General features: G+C 40.0%; 1 protein-coding gene across 3 annotated transcripts in view; it reads left to right on the top strand.

The window, feature by feature from the left end:
• Positions 1-25,382, top strand: part of FAM184A (family with sequence similarity 184 member A) — a 78,520-nt gene that overhangs the window by 12,638 nt on the left and 40,500 nt on the right. For all 3 annotated transcript variants that reach the window (XM_023754182.1, XM_006089213.3, XM_006089217.3), the window contains exons 2-5: positions 17,325-18,179; positions 18,898-19,033; positions 20,918-21,099; positions 23,240-23,437. In XM_023754182.1, coding sequence (XP_023609950.1) covers positions 17,325-18,179; positions 18,898-19,033; positions 20,918-21,099; positions 23,240-23,437 — 1,371 coding nt within the window. The remainder of the gene's footprint in view (positions 1-17,324; positions 18,180-18,897; positions 19,034-20,917; positions 21,100-23,239; positions 23,438-25,382) is intronic.

Below are 25,382 nucleotides of genomic sequence, written 5' to 3'. Positions count from 1 at the left end.
GTCCATTAGCAGATGAGTGGATTAGAAAACTGTGGTACATCTACACAATGGAATACTATGCTGCTGTAAAAAAGAAGGAATTCTTACCATTTGCAACAGCATGGATGGAACTGGAGAGCATTATGCTAAGTGAAATAAGCCAGTCAGTGAAAGATAAATATCACATGATCTCACTCATTTGTGGAATATAATGAACAACATAAACTGATGAACAAAAGTAGAACTAGAGTCATGGAAGCATCGAACAGATTATACAACCTATGAGGGAAGGCAGGGAGTGAGGGGGTAAGAGAACAACCAAAGAACTTGTATGCATGCATATGAGCATAACTAATGGACACAGATGGGGCGGGGGGTGAGGGCATGTGCTAGGAGCTCAGGGCGGCCAGGGAGAGGTCAATGGGGGAAAAAGGAGACTTATGTAATACTTTATACATTAAAGAATTTTTTTAAAAGGTTATATATCAAACAAGAATTGTCTTTTTGTTGAAAACATTAAAATATGCTTTCTGGCAAAATAATACTTGTGATGAGAGTAGATATATAAAATTCAGTATAGCCAGCTCTCAATAATAAAGCATTTATAATGATAATCATGTGAAGTATTGATAGGTACTGGTATGGTGCTTTGTTTATGATAAGTGCTGAATAATTCTCATGCCTGACAGAATGTTTACTTATCATGGTTAGAATTGGGTGCACAGCATCTTGCTTCAAGTAATGTCTTTAGTCATGACCTAATTCAAACATAGATTGGAATGAAAGGATGAAAAAACTTAAATAATTGCAATAAGTAAAGAGGATATTAGAAAGATGCTTTTATTTTTTTTTATTTTTAATCATGTGAAGTATTGATAGGTACTGGTATGGTGCTTTGTTTATGATAAGTGCTGAATAATTCTCATGCCTGACAGAATGTTTACTTATCATGGTTAGAATTGGGTGCACAGCATCTTGCTTCAAGTAATGTCTTTAGTCATGACCTAATTCAAACATAGATTGGAATGAAAGGATGAAAAAACTTAAATAATTGCAATAAGTAAAGAGGATATTAGAAAGATGCTTTTATTTTTTTTTATTTTTTATTTTTTTAGAACATGGATTTTATAGTCAGTCTTGGTTTTTTTCTTTTTTTCTTTTTTTTTTTAATATACTTTATTGATTTTTTACAGAGAGGAAGGGAGAGAGAGAGAGAGTTAGAAACATCGATGAGAGAGAAACATCAATCAGCTGCCTCCTGCACATCTCCCACTGGGGATGTGCCCACAACCCAGGTACATGCCCTTGACCGGAATCGAACCTGGGACCCTTCAGTCCGCAGGCCGACGCTCTATCCACTAAGCCAAACCGGTTTCGGCTAGAAAGATGCTTTTAAAGCTGGAGACCAAACCCTAGGAAATGGTTTTGTTGGATATGGTGGTTTCTGAAGTTGAACTATCAGAATAAATGGGAAAATTAACTGTGGGCGTTTATCATTGGCAAAGAAAAAAATTGTTTGGGAATGAGAGTTTCAGTAAAGGGAAAGAAAAATATGCAGAATGTTAGAAGTTACACTATAATGGTGTGCACTTTGGATATTGTCACCACTGAGCCACTTGTCAGTGTTTCACTTGTTGGAATAATAAGCAAGAGGACCATAATTTCAAGGACTTTGGTGATTACTTCCAAGATTTTGGATCTTTGCTTTAGTGGTAATAGTGTATATGTGAGTATTTGGGTAGCAGCTTTTATTGGTTTCAAGTTATGCTACATTAATTTTTAACCATATAGTGGAAGAAATTTCAGTCTGATTAAGTTCTTATTTTTATCCTTTTAGACTCTTGGAAAGAGGGGTAGATAGTTACATAAGGGGTGGTTGTGTCATGAAGGAAGATACACAAATCTTGGAGGTTAGCAATCTTGTAGTTTAAATACTGAATATATATGATAGTTTTGCTCTTCTGTTTTTGTCTCTTGGCTTCATTTTATCACAATGTAAATGCTCAGGATGTGCGATTGCCCAAATTTATATCACTTTGGAAAGGAAGGAAGTTCTAGTAGATTATATGAATATGAATAGCTTTAGTTTGGAAGATAGTTGAAGATTTTAGTGATGGAGCTGATGAACTGACTGCATGGTAGAACCTTGGTCCAGTAGCCGGTTACGTTAATGCCTAATGCCAAGTGATGTCCTTGAATAAGACAAGAGATTTATTCTGGTGAGCATAAAATGTTACTGTGGGATGGAGAACCCTAATTAATTTTAGGAAACTTCTGTCCATTTCATCTTTTAAGACTGTCATCTGTACCTGGAGATCTGCCATCACCTCAATGCCACATGTCCAAAACGGAATTAATCATCTTCTCCATCAGACATCTCTCACATGCCAAAGAATTAAGAAACAACCCCCCAAAAAACCTACTTTCCTTTCTCAATTCTAGCATTTCAGTCTGACCCTACCCTCCTTTTAAAGTGGAACTTTGCAATTAAATCTTTTTCTTTTCTGTTTTTCTCTCTTAAGTAGTTTTATTTTTTTCTTTGAAATATCCTTTAGGTTTTCATTTTCATTTTCCCAGGTAAGAATCAATGTAGACCTTGTTTGTGTAGTCTCCTTACTTTCATGCTCTCCTTATTTCAGCTTATCTTGCTTCATGGTATGATTCTATTAATAAATGTAATCCTGTGCCTAGGGACTCATTTTCTCTTTGTTGTCCACTAGGTCGAATCTAAAGTCCTCTGTATGTTTTTGCTTGTTTGCCTGTTTGTGGGGTAAGGAGCTTCCAGGGCTTAAGCACCTATATTAAAATTTTCTACAGAAAGAGAGCCAGTAGCAGAGATGAATGGATGGATGGATGGATAAATGGATGGATGGATGGATGGATAAATGGTAGATATTGTTACGTTAATTAAGCAAGGAGGCCATTAGGCCGAGGTGGCTCTGATGCCATGGCAGCCTATGTAAGCAAACTAAAATCTTAACCTGAAAGTGCCTCAAAGATACAAAATCTAAACGTAAGGACAACCAGTCACAGGCTGTAACCAACTAGGCTGTAAGCTATAAACAATCAAATAATTTCCTTGTTTTGCTTCCACCTCTCCTCTGTAAGTCTCATCTGGCTCCTGTCAGTGGACCATTTCTAATCACTCTCCACACCAGTGATTACTGGGTGCTGCCAGTTTCTAATCAATTTTTGCTCAAATAAACTCTTAAAATCTTATGCCTCAGTTTTTCATTTAGCAATATGTCATGGGATATATTTTTCTTTTTTTTTAAATATATTTTATTGATTTTTTACAGAGAGGAAGGGAGTAGACAGTTAGAAATATCGATGAGAGAGAAACATCCATTAGCTGCCTCCTGCACACCTCCTACTGGGGATGTGCCCGAAACCCAGGTACATGCCCTTGACCGGAATCGAACCCGGGACCTTTCAGTCCGCAGGCCGACGCTCTATCCACTGAGCCAAACCGGTTTCGGCTGTCATGGGATATATAAATATGATTTATTATAAGGTATTGGCTCACATGATGATGGAGGCTAAAAAGTCCCAAGAATTAGGTTGCCATCACTAGTCATTAGGGAAATACAAATGAAAACCACACAAGATGCTACTTCACACCCACTAGGATGGTTATAATGATAATTTTTTTAAAGGATAAAAAAGCATTGGTGAAGATATGGAGAACTTGGAGCCTCATACATTGCTGGTGGGATTGTAAAATGATGCAACCACATTGGAAAATCATTTTTTCAGTATCTCAGTAGGTTAACAAGCATAGATGTACCAAATGACTCATCAATTCTGAACTGTGTCCAGCATGGCCAGTGGTGAACCTGAGGAGGGGCAGTGAAGGATTAAAGAAAACAGACAAGAGAATATAGTCGGGGCCAGGTGGATCACTGTACCTGGAAGAGGACACAGTGACATGACCTGTAAGCCGAAGCTTTATTTCATAGTCAGATCACACAAAGCAAAACAAGGGAGTGGTCAAGATGTTTACAATGTTCTTTCGAGTTTCAAATCTACTTCTTTCATGTTGTTGCAATTCTCTGAACTCTATCAAGCTTTGTTTTGCAGCACTTGCTGCACCTCCCGCAGCCCACATCCCTCAGCTACCTAGGACTACAAGGTTGGACTCTAAGGTCAAGCTTACATACAACCATAGCCTTTGTGCTGGGAGGGCTTTGCCTTCCAAGCTGGGACTTGTATGTGACTTTGCCACAAGAGGACTGTGCCCTCTCATCAGTCCAAATGCTGTAGCTACTCTCCACAAATTCTACTTGAATTGAAAATATGTCCATGTAAAAACTTATACAAAAACATTCTTAGCAGGATTCTTTATAATAGCTATTATTTGTAATATCTATCCAACTAATGAATGGGTAAACAGAATGTAGTATATTCATATAATGGAATATTGTCAGCTCTACAAAGGAGTGAAGTACTCATATTATCCATGGGGTGCTTGCCCTCTGCGTCTCCACCTGTTACCAGTGGAAGTGGAGTTCTTGCCATGTCATAAGGAAAGGAATTTCCTGAGATTTGCATGGGAGGATGACCATTGAAACAAATTTATTGATTAAAGTCATCTCCTATGCCCTACACTTTGGAAAATCTGGATTATTGTATGTAATTGCCAAGCTAACACGCTCTATTTTATTGTAATTCACTCATTTACCTTAACTTCCCTTTCAAGGTTACATACAGTATTTTCTTTAAAATTTCCTGTAAAAAAATGGAGATGGAATAGTAGAAAGAGAAATATGTATATTTTTGGTCATTAAATTAAATATGATTTTTTTTTCTCTAAAGAATTCTAATATTGACAACTTTAAAGCTCTTTCCTAGAATTTCATTACCTTTCTTAACTTCAGATTCTTTCAGAATGGCACTGATATTTTCTCAGTAGGGAGCCCAGCATAATATTTATCTCATTAAACTATATGTAGTTCCTGCAGAGAAGTAGATTGAGACCTGAAAATGTTTTCACCATAGGAAATAACAACAAAAAACATTTCAAAAACACAGAGTAACTTCTCTTAGAATTTAATAGGGTTTACCGCTGTTATATTTTAGAATTCTTATTCTTATAAAATAGGTTAGAAGGTATTTCTTCTTTTTGATTACTGAATTAATTTTATAGACCCCTATCTTCGTATATAAGTAAAGCAGTAGGTGGTTCTTAATCCTTTTTCCACTCAGTCAATCCTCTTGGTAGTTGTGTGGGTGGCCATCATAATGGGAGAGAGGATTGAATATGTAGTTTTTTAAAAGGCCACTTGGTGATTCTTACATTACCTCTTACCCCTGTGTCAAATTGAGGATGGCTACCAAGGTATCAAAAGTTATTAATGGCTCTAGCCAGTTTGGCTCAGTGGATAGAGTGTTGGCCTGTAGACCAAAGGGTTCAATTTCAGTCAAGGGCACGTACCTTGGTTGCAGGCTCCTCCTTGGCCTGGGCCCTGGTTGGGGCTCCTGCAGGAAGCAACCAATCCATGTGTTTCTCTCAAATCAAAGTTTCTGTCTGTCTTTCCCTCTCTCTTCTACTCTCTCTAAAAATCAATAGAAAAATATCCTTTGTTAATTGGGCAGAAAAATGGTTACGCCCAATTAGTCTTAGAGAAAATTAGAGAGATTTGGGGTGATGTATTTTTAGAAGTGCCTGATCAGATAGGAACTAAGAGCAGAACTGTAGACCTGGGAGTCAAGGCCCCTGAGTTACATCTGCTCCATCCCAGTCTGTCTGAAACAGCAGTCACCATGGGGGCTGCAGAGTGTCGGTCATGTGAGTAATCTCAGTTAGCAGGTGCTATAAAGGCCTGCTATGACTCATGAGGCCTGAGTCCTGGTTGAAGATAGAATGAAATTTGTAGAGGTACATAACCTCCTGATAGACTGAACAGCTGAGAGAGGGTATCTCTCCTCCTGCTTTGAATCAACCAACAGATTCCCTGGCCATGTCTAACCTACTAATTCACTCAGGTGTCATCTCTCCCTGCCAAGGTTTGTGTTAGGAACCTCAAGGCTGTTTCCCAAGTTATTTTGATGCTGTTTCCCAAGTTATTTGATGCCTTTATAGTCTAACCTCATCCAATATATCCTCCACTGTGCAACCAGAATTTTAATTTCTAAAATGCAAGTGTTATCGGAGAAATTAGTGGGCCAGATTTTCCTGTTACTTGGGGGAGTGGGGTTCTGAAAATAAGCATTTTCAGAAGCCCCCACAGGAGAATGAGATGTGGTAAAAGACTTTATTTGTGTGGAGTTACATTCCTCAGGTTTCAAGGGGCAAGGGGCAAGTCCCATGCCCCTTAACCCTATCCTGGAAAAGGTGCAGCTGAGGTTCCAGTAGAGCAGTGATGGCGAACCTATGACACGCATGTCAGAGGTGACATGCGAACTCATTTTTTTGGTTGATTTTTCTTTGTTAAATGGCATTTAAATATATAAAATAAATATCAAAAATATAAGTCTTTGTTTTACTATGCTTGCAAATATCAAAAAATTTCTATATGTGACACGGCACCAGAGTTAAGTTAGGGTTTTTCAAAATGCTGACACGCCGAGCTCAAAAGGTTCGCCATCACTGCAGTAGAGCCAAAAGCAGTGCCAATGTCCAGAACTTCCGTTCCATGTTGCAGCCAGGTCCAGGACATTCAGTCCAGATTCAATCCATAAATCCATTGTAAGGAGTCCACATGGCCATGGGCCACATGAGTGATGCGGGGGAGTGTACCTCCTGCAACAGGAGTCCCAAGAGAGCTAGAGGGCCAAGAGCCAAGAGAGGGAACTCCCTTTGTCTAGGAGTCAAATATTCAGGTTTTGTTTCCTTGCAGTGGCCACACCTGTTCTGGCCACTGACTTGCTTCCAGGTGTGACTGAGAGATATGTGCCTTCCCACGTCACTCAGAACTTACTGGGCATGCGTCCAAGCTGCCTTTGTCCAGTCCCTTCCCCTATCTATCAGCCAACAGACTTGGAGAATGTTAACTACACCTTCATGGCAAAGCTGTATAAATGGCGTGCTATATTATCTAGTCTTCCCTTTCCTCCTTTCCTATTAAATAATAACCAGGTTATTACAATGGTATCACAAGTGGGATTAAGTTAACTCTCTGCTTAAAATCATTTGCTGATTCTGTTTATTGATTTCAGTAAAAGGTACTGTATGCTGCTATCTTAACTCTTGATTGATTTATTAGATACTAGAGGCCCAGTGCACGAAATTCGTGCACTGGCAGAGTCCCTAGCTCTCAGCCAGGACCTCCCTCTCTTCCCCCAGCTGCCTGCCACCGCTGCTGGCTAGGGCCTCCCTCCTTCCCCAGGCTGGCCCCGCCCCCTGGTCGAACTCCCTGATGAAATCCTGGTCGAGGGGACAATTTGCCTACTACGCTTTTATTATATAGGATGATATTATACTTATTTATTACTAGAGGACTGATGCATGAAATTCGTGCAAGGGGCTTGGCCCTCGCAGCCCCAGCTTCGTCCGGAAGGTTGTCGGAAGGTTGTTTGGCTATCCGGTCTAATTAGCATATTATACTTTTATTATTATAGATATTAAGAAAACTCAATGTGTAGAAATTCAGCTTCCCCATGAGTTTTGCACAAAGCCTCTGTCAGCGCAGCCTGTGTAACTGGTGTCTGTAAGCTGGTGCTACTTCCTATTCCGTCGTTGGTGGTATGTTTGTTGATTAATTTGGTGAAAGTAGCTTTAGGCTTAGGTAGGACAGGAGTTGGGGCCAGATCAGGTACAACTTTGAAGGCCACAAAAAGGATGTTGGCTTTTTTCCCCTGTATGCACATGATCAAAACTATTTAGGGTTGTAAGCAAGAGTTATGTTACATTTTATATTTTGGCTGTTGGGTGAGGAATGGATTGCGACACAGCTCCAGTGGAGCAAGCTTGTCAGTTGGATCTCCACTGCAGTGGCCCTGGCCCTACAGCCAGAGACGGTCGGTGGATGGTGGCTTTGCCCCAGGTGGTCGCAATGGAGATGGAGAGGTGTGCAGAGGTTCATGACCTATTTTGGAAGTGTAACTGATAGGACCTAAAAATGGCTTTGTGTCAGGGGTAAAGGAAACAGTAGAGGAAGAACTCTTAGGTGACACATTTGTATATTTTCATTCTTTAACAGCACATTTAGGTGTGAAAGGAGGAAATGAGAAAATTAGAATATAGGTGTCTAGATCCAAAATAGATAATTAAAATTATTTTAAGTCTTTGAATTATGCGTGAGTTAGGTAGCTGATTCAGGGATTGGAAGGGAGTACGTGACTTGGAGAATATAAGTGCTAGTCAAAGGCTGAGGTCGTAGAGGCCTCAGGAGATACTCAGAGAGGCCGGATCCCAGCTCAGGACCTGAGTCTCATGCCTAGTTACTGGTATCTGGGAACCGGGACCTCCGATGGCCACTGGTTCTGAAGCCTCTGACTTTTCAAGGAGGATGTCTCACCAGATTCTATTATATAAGTTCCATAGGAAAATCTTATCCCGATCCTACCTGACTGACCTTATTATTTCGCTGACATCCACGCTCTTATGAAGCCAATAACAAGATAACACATTATAGCCCTCCCATTCCAACTCCACCCATCAGTCCAAGGGCAGGATGTTCTTACCAATAAAGATTCTACAGCCCTGTGGATGCTCTGATGTACCAGGTAACTGTTGTCATGCATTTGCTCTTCTTTATTTCTCTTCATTTCTGTTCCACATTCCTGGCAAAGACACAGGATCAGGGTATGTAAGAGCATGGCCTCTCCCAAATACTGGAGAAATGGCAGTCATTATGGCTGCCCGTACTTGATTTGTGGTGCAGGGAATTCATACTTTTGTTGCACTGCCTCTTAAAGTTGGAGGCGGGGAAGCCATAGAAGAATGGGCTGCCCGCCTGGGCTTCCTGAAAAGAAGGTACCAGTCACCTGCTGGGACCTTACACTGGCTGAGGACGCTTCACTCTCCATCTTGTTTCAGCGGCATGGGAACTCTGGAATATTCTTATCCTCTTGTTTTGATTATCTGATAGAGAACCTTTTATTTTTTACCAGTAAAGAAGGAGTTAATTGTCTGCTTGATCCAACTGATAACCTGGGGGCTTAACTTCTCTTAACAAACTTGGAAACAACCTATCAGGCCCTGATTTTACCCCTGCTTTTCCAGCACTGTGCTGGACAAATCAATTTGCTTAATTATCTGTGGCATTTCTCCCTCTCCATTCTTGACAAATCACTTCCTATTTCTACATCTTCTGGTTTCTTTGGCCTTGAACTCTTTGCTTTGTATAAGGACACAACTTAGACGTCCCTGCTCCTTCCTGCTCTCTGGCAACTGGTCTCTTCTATTCCTTGTGAGCAAGAGGTTCAGGGGTTAATAATTATGTTCTTCCTTAATAATAAAATACTTCACTTATCCACTCTTCCTAATGGCTTCATAGCACTCTTGATTCATAATAGTGGTTGATTTTTCAAGATGTATCTTGAAAAAAGACAGTCAAACTATGATACACAATTGACTTTAAGATGCATCCTAATTTAAGAGATGTTTAAATGTGAAAAAATATGTCTTAGAATCATTGTCCAGCACCACTGTGATCATACAAACAGAAAAATGTGTATGGATTCTAAGTTTTCTAAAATTCCTACAGAGACCCACTTCCCATTTAAATTGCAGGAATAAAATTTGTCACCAGGAATTTTGGCTTCCCCAGGCCTCACCCTCTCTGTTCAGGATTATCTGGCCACACCAGCTACTGAAATCATTCCTGTCTCGTCCCTGATCCCAGGTTACTTTCCTCACAGCTCTCTACAACATCCTTTGTCTGTCGAGCCTTCCTGCCTACGGCAGTCTTCATCCAGTCATCTCTGACAACTTCTCATGCTCTGCATAGTATTCTGTACTCTACACTTAGCATATATTATCTAAAATTGTCTATCATTATTTTGTATGTTTTATTTTAAGCAGTCCTATTTAAGTAAGTTCTATTAAGTAAGAACATTTATATTTTTCTTTGCCAGCATGCATTTTAAAAAGTACTGAGCACATGGTAAGGCATTCACTATGTTTGTTGATTAATTTTTTGTTGTTAAAGTTTAGTAGCCAAATCCCATTGCATGGACCCTCAATAAGTCTTATAAGAAGAATTCTGTTTGCTATTTTAAAATTTTTTTAAAAAATATATTTTATTGATTTTTTACAGAGAGGAAGGGAGATAGACAGTTAGAAATATCGATGAGAGAGAAACATCCATTAGCTGCCTCCTGCACACCCCTCACTGGGGATGTGCCCGCAACCCAGGTACATGCCCTTGACTGGAATCGAACCCGGGACCTTTCAGTCCACAGGTCAACGCTCTATCCACTGAGCCAAATCGGTTTGGCACTGTTTGCTATTTTAGAAGTCAAGTTAAATCTTCTGGGGAAACAGATGTATTCTACATCACCATAGAGGAAAATATCTACCTCCAATGTTGTTAGACCTTTTAAATATTTTTCAAAAAGACTTTTTCAACAATTATTATAGAAACTCAGAAAGAGCAAACCTATCTTTAAAGAAAATTTCCAAAGCAATTGGGTTTTAAAGCTCTTTTTAAATTAGGTTTTATAGTGCCCTTGGCTTAAATAAATTCAAATGAGCATTTTGTTGTTGTTGCTAACTGCCTTGTAAATGTTTCATTTGGACATATGTCTGTTGCTGGAATTAATTTGATTACATAATGTGTGATGAACAGCCTTTGTTTTTTTGTTTTTTGTTTTTATTGTTGTTTTCGTTCTAACTTAAAAGAAACTGGACCAAGAAATGAAGAAAAATGGAAGTAATTCATTGCCAGGACTAAATGACTCTGCATGGGTAGCATCTGTTCCCCTCCCTCTCGCCTTGAACTTTAGATCTTCAGTGCATCTCCCTAGTAGGCCTAATTTTACAATCATTTAAATAAATATAGGGCTGAGCATTTTGTGAGAATAGGGGTTAAGAGGGTTGACATCTCACATCATATTATAAAAGACTGTTGAAGTCCTCTTTAGATATTCAACCTGCCAGTTGCCTTGTTTTTCTCACCATTCTCACAGCCTCTTAAAAATTCCCTCCGTAGTTATGAGCAGTTTAAGCCCAGTTTTAGCTTACAATCTCCACTCAAGAAAAGAAAGGTGGACGATTCCATCATCTCTGAAGGAGAAACAGTTTTAACATGCCCTTATATTGTAAGGATGCTATAGTGTACAGGCTCCAAAAGGTGGACCATTCCATAGAAACATTAGAGTCCCTAAGCAAGCTATTCAGTAATCTTTTGGTGACTAGCTCAACTAGAAGAACTGAGGGTTTAATAATAAAAATAGAATTATGAAAACATATTCTTCTTTTATTTACAATGTACCAGGTCTTTAAAAAAATGGCATCTGAGTTTGCTCCTTTACTACTTTATAAGTTCCCTTGTGTCTCAGTGTAGTGTATATGTACTCAAGGGGGGGTGTCTCTCTCTCTCTCTCTCTCTCTCTCTCTCTCTCTCTCTCTCTCTCTCTGTCGTTGGCCTACATGTTTATCTGTTCCAGACATTGATCAGAAAGGGAAAGTGAGTGAGTGTCCAGAATTTTCAAATGCACAACAAATAAACATTGAGACCGGTAGGAAAAGGACCGCCTGGAGGAGCAGTGCTGAGAGGGTCTGCTTGCGATTGCTTGGGGTGGAGTCTGCCATGAGTTAGAGGCGCACATACTGGGAAGGCTGAGGCTGGCCTCGCCTGGGTTAGTAGCGTCATTTATGGCGAATGGAGAGAAGCTGCTGTTGGCTCCTGTGCTCTGAGAAGATCTCATCTCCCTGCTATGGAGGAGTATGAAGCAATCAGACAGGAGTTGCCCTCCTTCCCTCAAATCTCAGTCTTTCTCCTTCCTCTCTTAGGAGGAATTTTTCTTTTCTCTCAGCCAACACCAGGCTTTCCACCTGTGTGGAAATCAGGCAATCCTGGCCTCAAATTTTCTCCATGACTTTGCTTCAACAGTGAACCCTTCCCGGGATTGAAATTTCAGTCCCTCTTCACTTACTTACTTACTTACTTACGTAAATCCTCACGCGAGGATATTTTTTCTTTTTCTTTTATTTCTTTTTATTTTTTTTATAGAGAGTGGACGGGAGGGCAGGAGGGAGGAGAGAAAAACATTGACATCCTGTGCATGGGACGATGCTCAACCAACTGAGCCACACTAGCCAGAGCTTGATTCATTTTTTTTTTTTAGCACTGTTAATCATTTAAAAAGGTTGAATGTTTTCTGATTATAACAGTAACATACATTCATTATAGAAGGTTTAGAAATACTGAATATTCTCAGTTAAAAGTTATATATTTCTTTACACATCTTTAAAGATGTATCTGGACACATGCACCCTTTTCCCCCTCTATAAGATTCCCTCTATAGCTGAATGATTGTATTTAACATTGTGTATTTGCCTTATATTAGAAGCTCTTTCTTATATTATGAGATATTCTTCAAAATGAGATGTGTTTTTTAATGGTTTCATGACATTACAGTGTATGAAGGTAGCATCATTTATTCAATGATTCCCTTATCTTAGCAATGTTAAACCTATTAAGATATTTAAAGCTAATATAACACATACTTTTCAGTGAATATACTTTATTACTAATGGGTTAGATTTTAGTGGGAACATATATATGTATTGCCAATGTATCAGTCAGCTCGATCTACATAACAAATCATCATAGACATTCCCACTGTGCCCATGCATGGCAGAGAAAGAGAGAGGATGCAAGCTCTCTGGTATCTCTTCTTATAAAGGCACGAATCCCACCAAGAAGGCCCACCTCATGACCTTGCCTAAACTGAATTACCTTCCAAAGGCCCCTTTTCCAAATACCATCATATTGGAGATTAGGGTTTGAACATATGAATTTGTGTTTGTGTCGGGAGGGGGGGCGGTTTGGAGGAAAGGACACAATTCAGTCCATAGCAGCCAATAATGAGAACTATTTCAGAAACTATTTGTTTTTACCTGAGTGACATTTTTTAAACTGGGAGCTAGAATTCTTCTCATTTTATCTGTGGGTAAGATTATATGGAAATTTCATAGAAAAAGTAAAAATTACTATTGTTTATTCATCCTGGAATCTGTAGCTAAATTATACATTATTGGAATAAAGTGGAACCGTGAAATTGCTGCAATGATTGTACTATCCCATTCCATGAATGGTCGTAGTCCCAGACAACTGTAAATGACTCTTAGTGTCTTTTAAAATAGTTTATGAAAAGAAACATTAGGGAGTTTCCTTTTCTTATGTGGAAATAGTAGCCAATTATATAGATGATTATGATTCCTTACTGTAAAATTAGTCTCATTCTCTCTATAAGTAAATTATGCAATGATAAGGAAGCCTTACCATCTTGCAGTGCTTTATATTTTTCAAAAAAGCTTTATGTAACATTATTCTAAAAATTTCAAAGATAGGTTGATCTTTTAACAACGTCACTAGAATAGAATAAATATGATCTTTTTTTAACATTGAGAAACGTGAAGCTTGGAGAAATTATTTCACTTAGGGTCTTAATCCAGTTTGTATCACTTTTGCTACTTCAAGTCATATATGCAATGTGTTGAAAGAATATAGAACATTTATATTACCTTGGTCTGAGAAACAGTGATTAATCAGAGAAAGATACTATGGTTACCTTTGTAATTATGTAGAAAAGTGAACAGTTGAGGATACTACCTTTAATAAAGGTTCACTTGAAAATTTATATATAGCATTCTTTTTCTAAAATATATTTTTATTGATTTCAGAGAGAGGAAGGGAGAGGGAGAGAGAGAGAAAAACATCAATGATGAGAGAGAATCATGGATTGGCTGCCTCCTGCATGTCCCCCACTGGGGATCAAGCCTGCAACCCAGACATGTGCCCTGACCGGGAATTGAACCGTGACCTCCTAGTTCCTAGGTCGACTCTCATCCACTGAGCCACGCTGGTTGGGCTATAGCATTTTTATTTTAATATAATATAATTAAATAGTGATGTATTTCAAAAGGTCATTTACAAGAGCACTACTGATTTTTATTGTTTGTCACCCTTTTATTGTTACTTTTTATGTTTTTAGAAATTTAACCTTTTTTCATGGAAGAAATATTAATATATGACCACTATGATATTGTATTTCTTTTATATAATACACTTTAAAATCATATAATTGGTTTTTCCAGTGTGTGAGTTGTAGTGGTCTAGTAAACAGAGTTGATGCAGATTGAGATTTTAAAATTTATTTTTGGCGACCAGTTTTATCTGATAGGATGGCTTGTCTATGTATAGATCAGAACAGAAGTCGGTAATAAGGTCTTTGCCACAGCTACTCAGTTCTGCTGTTAGAGTGGGAAACAGCTGTAGGCAACACAGTAGTCCCCCTTATCCAGTTTCCTTTTCTGAGATTTCAGTTACCTGTGGTTAACCAAGTCCGGAAATAATAAATGGAAATAAATAATTCATAAGTTTTAAATTATGCGCCACTGTGAGTAGCCTGATGAAATCTCGTGTCGTCCCGTCCCTCTCCAAGCTGTCCGGGATGTGCATCATCCCTTTGTCCAGTTCATCCATGCTGTACATCCGGCACCATAAATTATTTTGAGAGAGAGACCACATTCACACAATGTTTATTACAGTCTATTATTATAATTGTTCTATATTATTATTGTTGTTAATCTCTTACTATGCCCAATTTATAAATTAAACTTTATCATAGGTAGGTATGTATAGGAAAAAACATTGTGTATATGGGGTTCAGGACTATCTGCAGTTTCAGGTACCCACTGGGGGTCTTGGAATGATTTCCTGTGGATAAGAGGGTGCCGCTGTACATAAACGGATGGGCATAGCTGTGCTCCGATACGGCGTCATTTCAGAGCAGCAGCAGCAGCCACAGTTGGCCTGCAAGCTGTAGCTCGCTGACCCCTGCATTAGAATCTAAAGTGAAACAGAGCTCCTCACCATAATGTTTCCCTCTTATTTGTCAGATGTTTTGGTTCCTTTTCTTAAATTATTCTTTCTAACTTAGTGCTATAATTCCTACTTCCGTCCTTTTTAATTTCACCTTTTATTACTTTTATTCACACTTGTGTGTACTACTGTGCTTTTTATACCATCAGCTACATTTCCAGGCTCTTTAACATCCTTACACAACTTTCCAGCCTGTTTTCAAGACTCCCCCCGCCCCCAATATTAAATTATTCTAACATTTATTGAGTTTCAGGGATGAGTGTTGTTAAGGGAATGGAAGTGCTGGATGTAAAGATAGACTAGACTCCCATGGGTTTGGATGGTCTTGGGTGGTCTGGCAAGACTTATTAAAGGATGTAGGACTTGAGCTGACTCTTGAAAGACTGGGATGAAATTAAACATTAAAAAAAAAGAAAAGTATTTCAATAAATTACTGACAAAGGAAAGCTCATATATTGCTTCCCTCCCACATTTTATCGCCAATTAGATGGAATTCCACCATGGACTGATCCTTTCCAAGATCATTACGTTGAGCAAAGTGCTGACGGTGTGACTTGTTTTTCTCTGGAGATTCCATCGCTTTGGATGATCACTTTCCCCTCCATGTGTTTACTGAATATATAGGCGATGCACACAGACCAGGGGCCCAGACCAGCTCTGCTCTGGGCATTCTGTCACACGGATTTCTCTCCAGCCGGCTGACCGGCCTGTGTTTTCATAGTGTCCCTGTCTTTTCTGGCCATCAACATGGTAGGCAGGTCTGACCCTGGAGAGGGAATAGGAAGCCGTGCAACGTTCCAGGATTTATAAATGTGCAAGTGAAAGGAGTCCTCCACGGGGACTGTGTTAGCTCACTAGGGCCATCACTTGGGATTTGGAATTACGGTAATTAAAGAAAGATAAAGACTATAAATAAGCATTTATTTCTCTTCTGTGCATCTATCTTCCTGTGGACCTCAGAGGAGAAAGACAGATGGGGGAGGGGGGGGTCCTGTCATTCCTCAGTGTCTTTACCTTTGGCCTGAGTAGATCTCACAGAATAGTTACAGCAGGCCAAGCGAGGGCACGGACAGGGGGCTGGGTCTGCAGCAAAGCCCTGTGTGGAGAGGCCTGCAATGCGCCTTCCTGCTGCAGGTGCAGCTGTGGGCCCAGCAGGTGACAGCCCGGATCAGCAGTAGGATCAGAGCTACCAGGATAATGTGAAGAGCCAGGTAGTCTGTCTAATTGCCTCGGGTTACATAAGCACGTTCCCTACCAAAACCGCAAGGCTTTTGCATCTTAATTGCAGTGACTGCTGTTTGGTGCTGGGACTCATTTCTAAAGCCAGAGTCAGAGCACATTAAAATGAGCAGAGCCCCAGGGCACTGCCTTTTCGCTTCTGGGTTATTGGATTGTGTGTTCACTCCTTTTTTCTTCAGAAGACAGTGGGCCCATCTCTAAGCCTTAAGTAACAGTCATGAAGAGTGCGCTGTTGGACCGCAGTGGTGTGATGGAGGGTGTCAGGGAACAAAGAGGAAGGGAAGTGTTACTATAAAGGGAACAGATTGTCATTTGGAATGAAGGTTGGGGATACCTCAAAGGAATCATTAAGACCCAGGACTGAAATGGAAATAAAGGCCTGTACCCAGAACACTTGGCTGTAGGAAACCGCGTTGCCTGGCTTGGGGGCAGAGGGAAAATGAGGCGATGAGTCAAACTACAGCACTTGATATGTGAGCAGAAAAGTACTAATTAGAATTTCTAAGGAGATCCCTGGGGAGAGAAGAGGATCTGGCTTTAAAAACCTTTGGGAATTAGAAAAGGAAATTTCTAAATTTCAAATGTATTGGATATAAACAGGCGAAAGAGGCCTTTGGGAAGGTTTAGGGCCCAGAGCCTCCACTCATGCAAAGCCTCCCTCTAGGCCACCAGTGGAGGGCAGAGACTTTCCATGAGGTTTTCTCCTGATCCCACCACCGCCCCCAGGAAGCTAGGCTGGGCCGTAGGAAAACTCCCTTCTCATAGATCAGGTGGCCTCCTTTGTCTCTTTCCTCCTCACTGTTTTATTTGTAGTAAAACAGTCTTAATTTTGAGTGTTTTAAAGTCCTAATTAAAAAGTCTTCAGATGCATATTTTAGGATTGTTCTAAGGAAACAATTTGCTAAGTAAATCAATCTATGAGTTCAAAAACAATGCATGACGTTTCAGTATGTAATATTTATCAGTCAGTATGAAGTGCATAGAAAATTATCAGTCAGAATGAAAGAATTAACTTCAGGTTAGAAAAAGAAAGAAATAAGAGTGAGATAAGCAAAAAAATAAAGTGTACGTTCACTGAAATTTTCTCCTTTCTTCTTTCAAACCACGCAGGTAATATATGCTCTGAACACGAAAAATGATGAGCATGAATCTGCGATTCAAGCCCTCAAAGATGCTCATGAAGAAGAAATCCAACAAATTTTTGCTGAAACTAGAGAAAAAATACTACAGTATAAAAGCAAGGTGACAGAGGAGTCAGACCTTAAGAGAAAGATCCAGGTCTTAGAAGCATCCTTAGAGGATCACATGAAAATGAAGCAGCAGGCGTTGGCCGAATTCGAAGCTTACAAGCACAGAGTTGAGGACATGCAGCTTTGTGCAGAAGCCCAGCACGTCCAACGCATAGTAACCATGTCCAGGGAGGTTGAAGAGATTAGAAGGAAGTTTGAAGAAAGATTACGGAGTTTTGGGCAACTCCAAGTACAGTTTGAAAAAGACAAAAGGTTGGCATTGGAAGATTTGCGGACTGCTCACCGACAGGAGATCCAGGAGCTGCTGAAGTCACAGCAGGATCACAGTGCCTCAGTGCATAAGGGGCAGGAGAAGGCGGGGGACCTGCAGGGAGTGGAGGTGGAGACCCTAAACAAAACCCTGGAAGAGCTAAAACTGGAACAGAAGAGGCTAATTGAGGATTATGAAGGCAAGTTGAATAAAGCTCAGTCCTTTTATGAACATGAGCTGGATACCTTGAAAAGATCACAGCTTTTCACAGCAGAAAGCCTGCAGGCTAGCAAAGAAAAGGAAGCCGAGCTTAGAAAAGAATTTCAGGCACAAGAAGCAGTTTTACGAAAAACCATAGTGAAATTAAGGACAGAGTTACAGATGGTACAGGATGAAGCTGGAAGTCTCCGTGACAAATGCCAAAAGCTTCAGAAGGCCCTTGTTACAGCGGAGAACAGTGTTCAGGTGAGTGGAGAACGTTATTTCCAACACAAGGATTTCCCCCCGGTTTCCTTTTTCTTTTCTATGAGAATACTTTTTTTTTTCCATTTTGCTTTTTTCTGTTCCTTTGTGGGAAAAATCAATAAAGGGGTCATTTTTGCTACTCTGTAGTTATTACTATTTCCTACTAGAGCTTCAGGGCCCAAAAGGCCTGAAAAGATATTAAAGGTCCAAACAGTAATTTTAAATCTTGCTCAGTGTTTTCTACGAAAGGGTTTTATTTAAATAACATGTTAGTATTTTCCATAAGTGCTTTGGGGCTGTTAAAATATTGGGCTCTGAGTTTACTTGTGTTCTCTTTTCCCTTCATTAAAATGTTTATAAGTGTCACCCACCACAACAGATTGAAAACTTGGTACTGCTAAGTGTGACTTTTGAATAAGAAGTTGTTGATGCTGCCTGGCCGGTGTGGCTAAGTGGTTGAGTCTCAACCAGGAACCAAGAGGTCAGGGCACATGCCTGGGTTGCAGGCTCCATCCCCAATAAAGGGCGTGTGGGAGGCAGCCATTTGATGATTCTCTCTCATCACTGATGCTTATACCTCTCTCTCCCTCTCCCTTCCTCTCTCTGAAATCAATAAGAACATATTTTTTTAAAAAAAGAAGTTGTTGATGCTTATAATTTAATTATTTAGCTTAGCATCATTCTGGCATATTAGTAATGGCTACTTGATCTTTCTTAGGGTCTTCAGAAACAGCTTGACGATGCCAAGCAGGGAGAGATGGCTTTGTTAAGCAAGCACAAGGAAGTGGAAAGTGAGCTGGCAGCAGCCAGAGAGCGTTTGCAACAGCAAGCTTCCGACCTTGTCCTCAAAGCCAGTATGTCTGACCCTCGTCCTTGGTGTATTCCTCAGCAAAAACTAACACTTAAACGTTGATTCAAGACAAAATTCTTCTAATGTTTTGAAATTATTTAGAGTCTATGTTAAAGGACTCTCATATTTTTATTCATTAGTCACAAATAAGCAAATGACAACTTAGTTTTAGAAATGGATATTTTTATAGAAAAATTAAGAGTTAGCAATTGTTAAAGCACCCGTAAGCCAGACACTAAAATAAAAATGCAGTTCAAGCCCTGGCCGGCGTGGCTCAGTTGGTTGAGTGTGTCCCGTGCCTCAAAGAATCACTAGTTAAATTCCTGGTCAGGAGGCAACCTATTGATGTTTCTCTCTCTCTCTCTCTCTCTCTCTCTCTCTCTCTCTCTCTCTCTCTCTTTCTCTTCCTCTCTTTCTCTCTCTCCCTCTCTTTAAAACCAATTATAAAACATTTTTTAAAAAGTGCACTCTAAGAGGGTTTGTCTATTAAAAACATGTATTGTAAAGTATGTAAATTAGTGGAACGATATGTAACTTACAGCACCATCATTTTTACTTATTAATAAGGATCATTTTATGTACTGAAGCTGAGTTGCCCCTTCCGACGTGGCTGTGGTGCTAATTTCCTAGTCCTTATCAGAGGAGGAGGTGACCCATGTCAGTTCTGAAGTTATATTTTGCCCGAGTGTTTAGTGGGCCAGGTGAAACCATTTGAACTAGTTCTTTGCAGATGTTGCCTGATTTAATGGTTCATCAGTGAATCCCAGATTACCCTTTCCCAAAGTAACCGTTTTTTAACCTAGCATGTATAGAAATCATCAGGAGGGCATGTACAACCTCATATGCTGGGCCCTAGCCCCAGAGTCTCTGATGCAGTAGGGATGGGGCGGGGGGGAGGGGGGAGGGGGGGAGTGAGTTCCAGGTGCTGCTGGTGCAGGGTGCCTTGAGATCTGCCTCAACACATGCTTTTCCATACTTTTTTTTTTTTAAAATCTCACTCTTTAAAATTTCTTATTAAAGTTATTGGGGTACATTCGTTAATAACATTATATAAGTTTTAAGTGTTTAGTTCTATAATACATCATCTGTGTACTGCATTGTGTGTTCACAACCCAAAGTCTGCCTCTGCCACCATATATTTGACCCCCTTTAACCTCTTCATTCTCCTCTCACCCCCTTCCCCTCTGGTAACCACCCTCCTGTTGACTGTGAGTGTGTACATTTAATACCTTTCTAACAAGCTACGTGCAAATTGTGCTCAAACAGTCACACTCACTTTTCATCTCTCTCCCCATCCCCCCCCCTTTTTTCTTTACTGTTGTCATTTCACTTTTTCATAACATTGCTGTCTTTATCTGTCTTCTACTCGGCTTTAGTTCTTTATCTGGTGTCTTGTCTAAAACAAATTTCGTTTCAATCAAACTGCTGTCTGCTGTCCTTACTCCCTGCATACAGATTTCTTCTTCTTCATGCTAGAATTTGGAAAAAGAAGATATTAGAAAAAACAGATTACTCATTCTGGTGCTATAGTCTTGGCACATCCTCCTTTACTTTGTTTCACTCCCAATACTTTTATTCCCATCCCTGAGGAGTTGCTTCTGCTTCACTTTGTATAGCTTGAAATCTTAAAAAAGTAAGTGGTATAGTCCTGGGTGCAGGGAGCAATATCAGTGCACTTCTTTCTAATTTTTAACATTTTCTACTTGGATATGAAGTATTCCCATGGCAAATATTTCAATTTTATTTAGTGAAGACATAAAAAAAAACTATGTGTACATGCAGACCATTGACTTCACTTAGGTATCAAACACAGTTGTGTCAATATAGACTGTTTTATACCACAGTGCAACAGCTTTTACATTGGAACGCTTTTCTTTTGGGGGAGTAGGTCATATTGGAATGCTTCAAGCAACTCAAATGAACCAGGAGGTTACAATTAAAGATCTAGAATCAGAAAAATCAAGGGCCAGTGAGAGATTATCTCAGCTTGAAGAAGAAAGATCTTTTTTGCAAAGCAAAACTCTGAGTCTGGATGAAGAGCAGAAGCAGCAGATCCTGGAACTGGAGAAGGTAAAATGAATGGAGAACCCCCTTCCCCAGGGAAGGAGAGGAAGAAAAGTTCAGTTTTCCTCTTTTCACTCTATTTCTTCACTCTAGTAATTGTGTTCCAGGAAAGAAGGTATAAATCTATACTATCTCATTTGTGTATTTATTCAAAATATTATCAGTAACAATTTATAATGTAAAAACGAAGACATGTAAACTGATTTCAAGCTGAATAGACTCTTATTTGACTGAAATGTACATATGTGGTTAATAGTATTTGGTTTGCTAGGGATGAAACGTATGACCACATATATACCTAGGAAATTTCTATAAAACCAAAAAGGATGCCAAACATCGAGCTCTGAACATTCATATATCAACATATTGAATTTCTAGACTAAACAAGTAAGACATCTCATTTGTAGAGTAGTTCTGAGTATGTATCCCAATTTTTCAGGTACCTACAATACCAAGTGGGAGTCCTGGGCACTCCTTTTCCTTCCCTCAACAACCACGCATATTGGAAAATGTCTGTCCCTGTCCCCGGCTCACCTCCATTCACTCCTTGCCCGTGTGCAGTCTGGTTTCTCTTCCTACCACCACACAGAATCTGCATTGGCCGCAACCTGCAGTGGCATCCAGGTTGCTGGGCTTGGCAGATCGTGTCTTCCCGCGGTACTTACTCCTCTCTGATGCACATTGCCTCTCTCTGGGTGTTTCACGCTCTCCCGTGTCTTCTTCCTGGTTCCTGGCCTTGCAGGCTTGTTTGTGAGCTTCCCTTCTCTGTTTGTTCCCTTACCAGTGATGTTCTCTAGCATTTTCATCTTCTTCTACACACTCATCAACTTCAGTAACATCAGTGACAGCTCCCAACTCTGTTGGTCTAAGTCAGATCTTTTCCCTGAACTTGAATCCTGTGCATCTAACTCCCACTATATCTCACAAACGTGTCAAGTCACCATGCCTAGAACTTTGTCCCCTCAAAAGGACAAGTAGCACTGCAGTCTTTCTAATTTGGTAAATCAGAACCCTGGGAGTCATTTTGATTACTGTTTCCTTAACCCCCTTATCTGTTACCAAGGCCCATCGGTTCTACTCCCTCAATGTATTTCTAGTCCACCCTCTCCTCTTCATACCCGTTCAATGATGCTAGATTTAGGCACCTGTCATTTCGTGTCTGGATTACGGTTACAACCTCCTACCCACTCTCCCTGCCTTGAGTTAGCTCACTAGCCTTCTGCCAAGATGATTGCTTTTGAAAATATATCATTTAATTAAATTTCAATGACTTCTCATTCCTGTCAGAATACTATTCAGAGTTCTTAGCAGAAAATACCCTTTATCATTTGACTCCTGCCTACTTCTGAGCCTCATTCCTGACCACTCGCAGCCTTATATCTTATATTCTGTCCACAACTAAATGCTTAACTACCTCTCATCTTTCAAAATGCTATAAATGGTTATAAATGCAAGCTTTTGACATCAGATCTAGGTTTGAAATTTTCTCATCTCTAGTTTCCTGATGGGCTTGTAAGAATGTAAAGGAGAGAACATGTCATCATCATCAGCTCAAATGTTTCCTCTTCTGAAAAGCTTGCCCTGATCTCTCTCTCTCTCTCCCCCTCTCTTACACACACACACACACACACACACACACACACACACACACACACCTACCAGGTTAGGCTCCTTTCTTGTATATTTTACAACATGCGATGCACACTTCTGTCATAGAACTTATGCAGTAATATCACCACTATCTTTTGATTTTTTTTGTCATTAGACTGTGAATGTGTAAAGGCATATAATGCCACTCAATAAAATTATATTGAGTAAATGTCATTTGAATGGGTAATGTACATTTTATGTACAACTTTGACATATAGGATGCCTTTCTCTCTTCAGTGTGCAGATGTGCTAATTCACATTTGGTTCTAACCTACTAATAGTCTATTTTATCACTTGCTTTAAAGTTATTTTACCTGTGCCACCCTGTCATTTTCTCAGAACACCAGTGGGGTGTATATTATTCTCACGTTCCATAGTCTGAATCCCATGGCACTCAATTCATTAAGTTCACCTATTTACTGAGTATTCAGAATACTAATAGCAGTGATGTAAAAAGCAGATGCCAATTACTGATGTTTATTTGTTTTAATTTTAGAAAGTAAATGAAGCAAATAAAACTCAGCAAGAATATTATGAGTTGGAGCTAAAAAACCTGCAAAATAGATTGGAAGGGGAGGTGGCTCAATTAAATGAGGCCCATTCTAAGACTTTGGAAGAATTGGCTTGGAAGCACCATATGGCAATTGAGGCTGTCCACAGTAATGCAAGCAGGGATAAGAAAAAACTGCAAATGGTGAGTAATTAAATGCAATTTAGGATGGCATTTAAATCCGTGGCATTCCTGTAATGACCCAATGTGACCTATGCTGTGGAGTAATGAGTTGCTTCATTTTGATGGCCGCTGTCTTGTAATCACTCTGTAAATCTTGGTTCAAAGAATAACGTACATAAGAGCTCTTGATGTGGGATGCAGCTTATTAAGCTGATATGAGGCATTTCTATTTTGTATAAGCCATAATAGAAATACTCCTTGGACCTTGAGCTTTCTCTTCATGAGACAGCAACTTAGGTGTGCTCCTCAGGAAGCCTCAGCCAGATGAAGCGCTCCCTCTCTGTAGTCTTCTTCTCTGGGAAAATGATTTGTTTTGCTTCCCCACAATGAAGTACTCAGCTTGCTAATAGGAATGCATAGACAGACAGTGTTGCACAATAGAAAAAGCAAGGTGTCTGACACATCTGGGCCTTGCACTGAGCCCTGTACTTCCTAACTGCCTGAACTTGGGCCCCAAATGCTATGCCTCAGGCTCCTCATCTGACAAAGATAAGACCCATCTTATAATGTTCCTGTGAGGGTGAAGTGAGTAATTGGAATCAGGACTCAGTGGGAAATCATGAGATTTCATCACACTGTTCAGGACAGTGCACAATTTAAAACTGAATTGTTCTGGAATTTTCTATTTCATCTTGGACTGTGGTTGAATACAGGTAACAAACCACAGAAAGCAAAACCAAAGATAAGGGAGGATTACTGTATGTTTTCCTTTGTAACTCTAATTTCCCCACCCATTTGAAAGTAAATAAGTAAATAAACAGAGAATCCATGCAGAAAAGAGCTAACTCAGGCCTGACACTGCCATCCTTACAAAGGCATGTGCGACTGGCCCTGGCGCGTATCTGGGAACTTGAATTTTTGGAGGGTTCCCACCACTCCCTGATAAGCCTGGCTCACTGTGCCTAAACTGTTTATGCAAACACTATGGTTTGTGCTGAACATCTGCTTTCCTTCTCAGAGGCTGGGAATTTGGTACATGCTAGTCAGGGTGTGCCTGCCTGCCTGAGCACTAGTCTCTGTGCCCTTTCCTGGGGGTGATATTCCGCACGTGTGCTCACAGCTTGCCGGAGAGTCCTGTGTGATAGGGCTTTGGAAGCTTGGCCTGGTTTCCTGCGCTTTGACCCACGTGCCTTTTCCCTTTGATGCTTGCGTTCCCTATACTTTTGCTGTCTTCCTAGCTGTGAGTGTGACTTCATGCTGAGTCCTGTGAGTCACTTCAGCAAATCATCTTGGGGACTCTAGACACAGAACCCCATTTTCTACTCTTCTCACCTTACTTCTGTAAAGTATTAAACTGCTTTCGTACCTCCGGGGTTTTTTGTGCATGCTTTTTCTTCTGCCTAAATGTAATATTTCCCTCTTGCTCCACCACCTTTCTGACTGGTGCACTCCTTCAGAATGTACTCAGAAATTGCTTTCTTTATGCAGGTGTCCTCACTAAGCCAGAGCTAGTTCCCCATCCATAGTCTCCAGTACTTGCCATTGCACCAGATTTTAATCGCATATTCTTTAATTGCCTGATACCATGACCTTATTAAAGGCAGGCACCATGTCTCATTGCATTTGTATCCCAGGTACTAAATACATGCCTGGCAAATAGTAGGTGTTTTCCCTAAGTACCAGTTTTACTGGTATTGTTCTTTAGATGTCTTGACTCTATACTTGTTCATTTTTCACTATGTCCCAGTCTAGCACTGAGTTCCAGAGTGTTATTGGATTTTGTAACAATGTAAAATGAAAGAATTCTGTTTTCAAGAGACAGAATTTTTCTTTATCTCATCAAATTATCATTTTATATGACATACTTTTGTTTGTGTATGTGTGTGTGTGTGTGTGTGTGTGTGTGTGTGTTTACTACATCTTGATCTAGACCAAATATTCTTATCATTTAAAAAATTATTTAACC

Source organism: Myotis lucifugus, unplaced genomic scaffold, assembly GCF_000147115.1.
Source record: "Myotis lucifugus unplaced genomic scaffold, Myoluc2.0 scaffold_57, whole genome shotgun sequence".
In the NCBI taxonomy this organism is placed as follows: domain Eukaryota; kingdom Metazoa; phylum Chordata; class Mammalia; order Chiroptera; family Vespertilionidae; genus Myotis; species Myotis lucifugus.
This window is presented reverse-complemented; position numbering and strand designations above follow the sequence as displayed.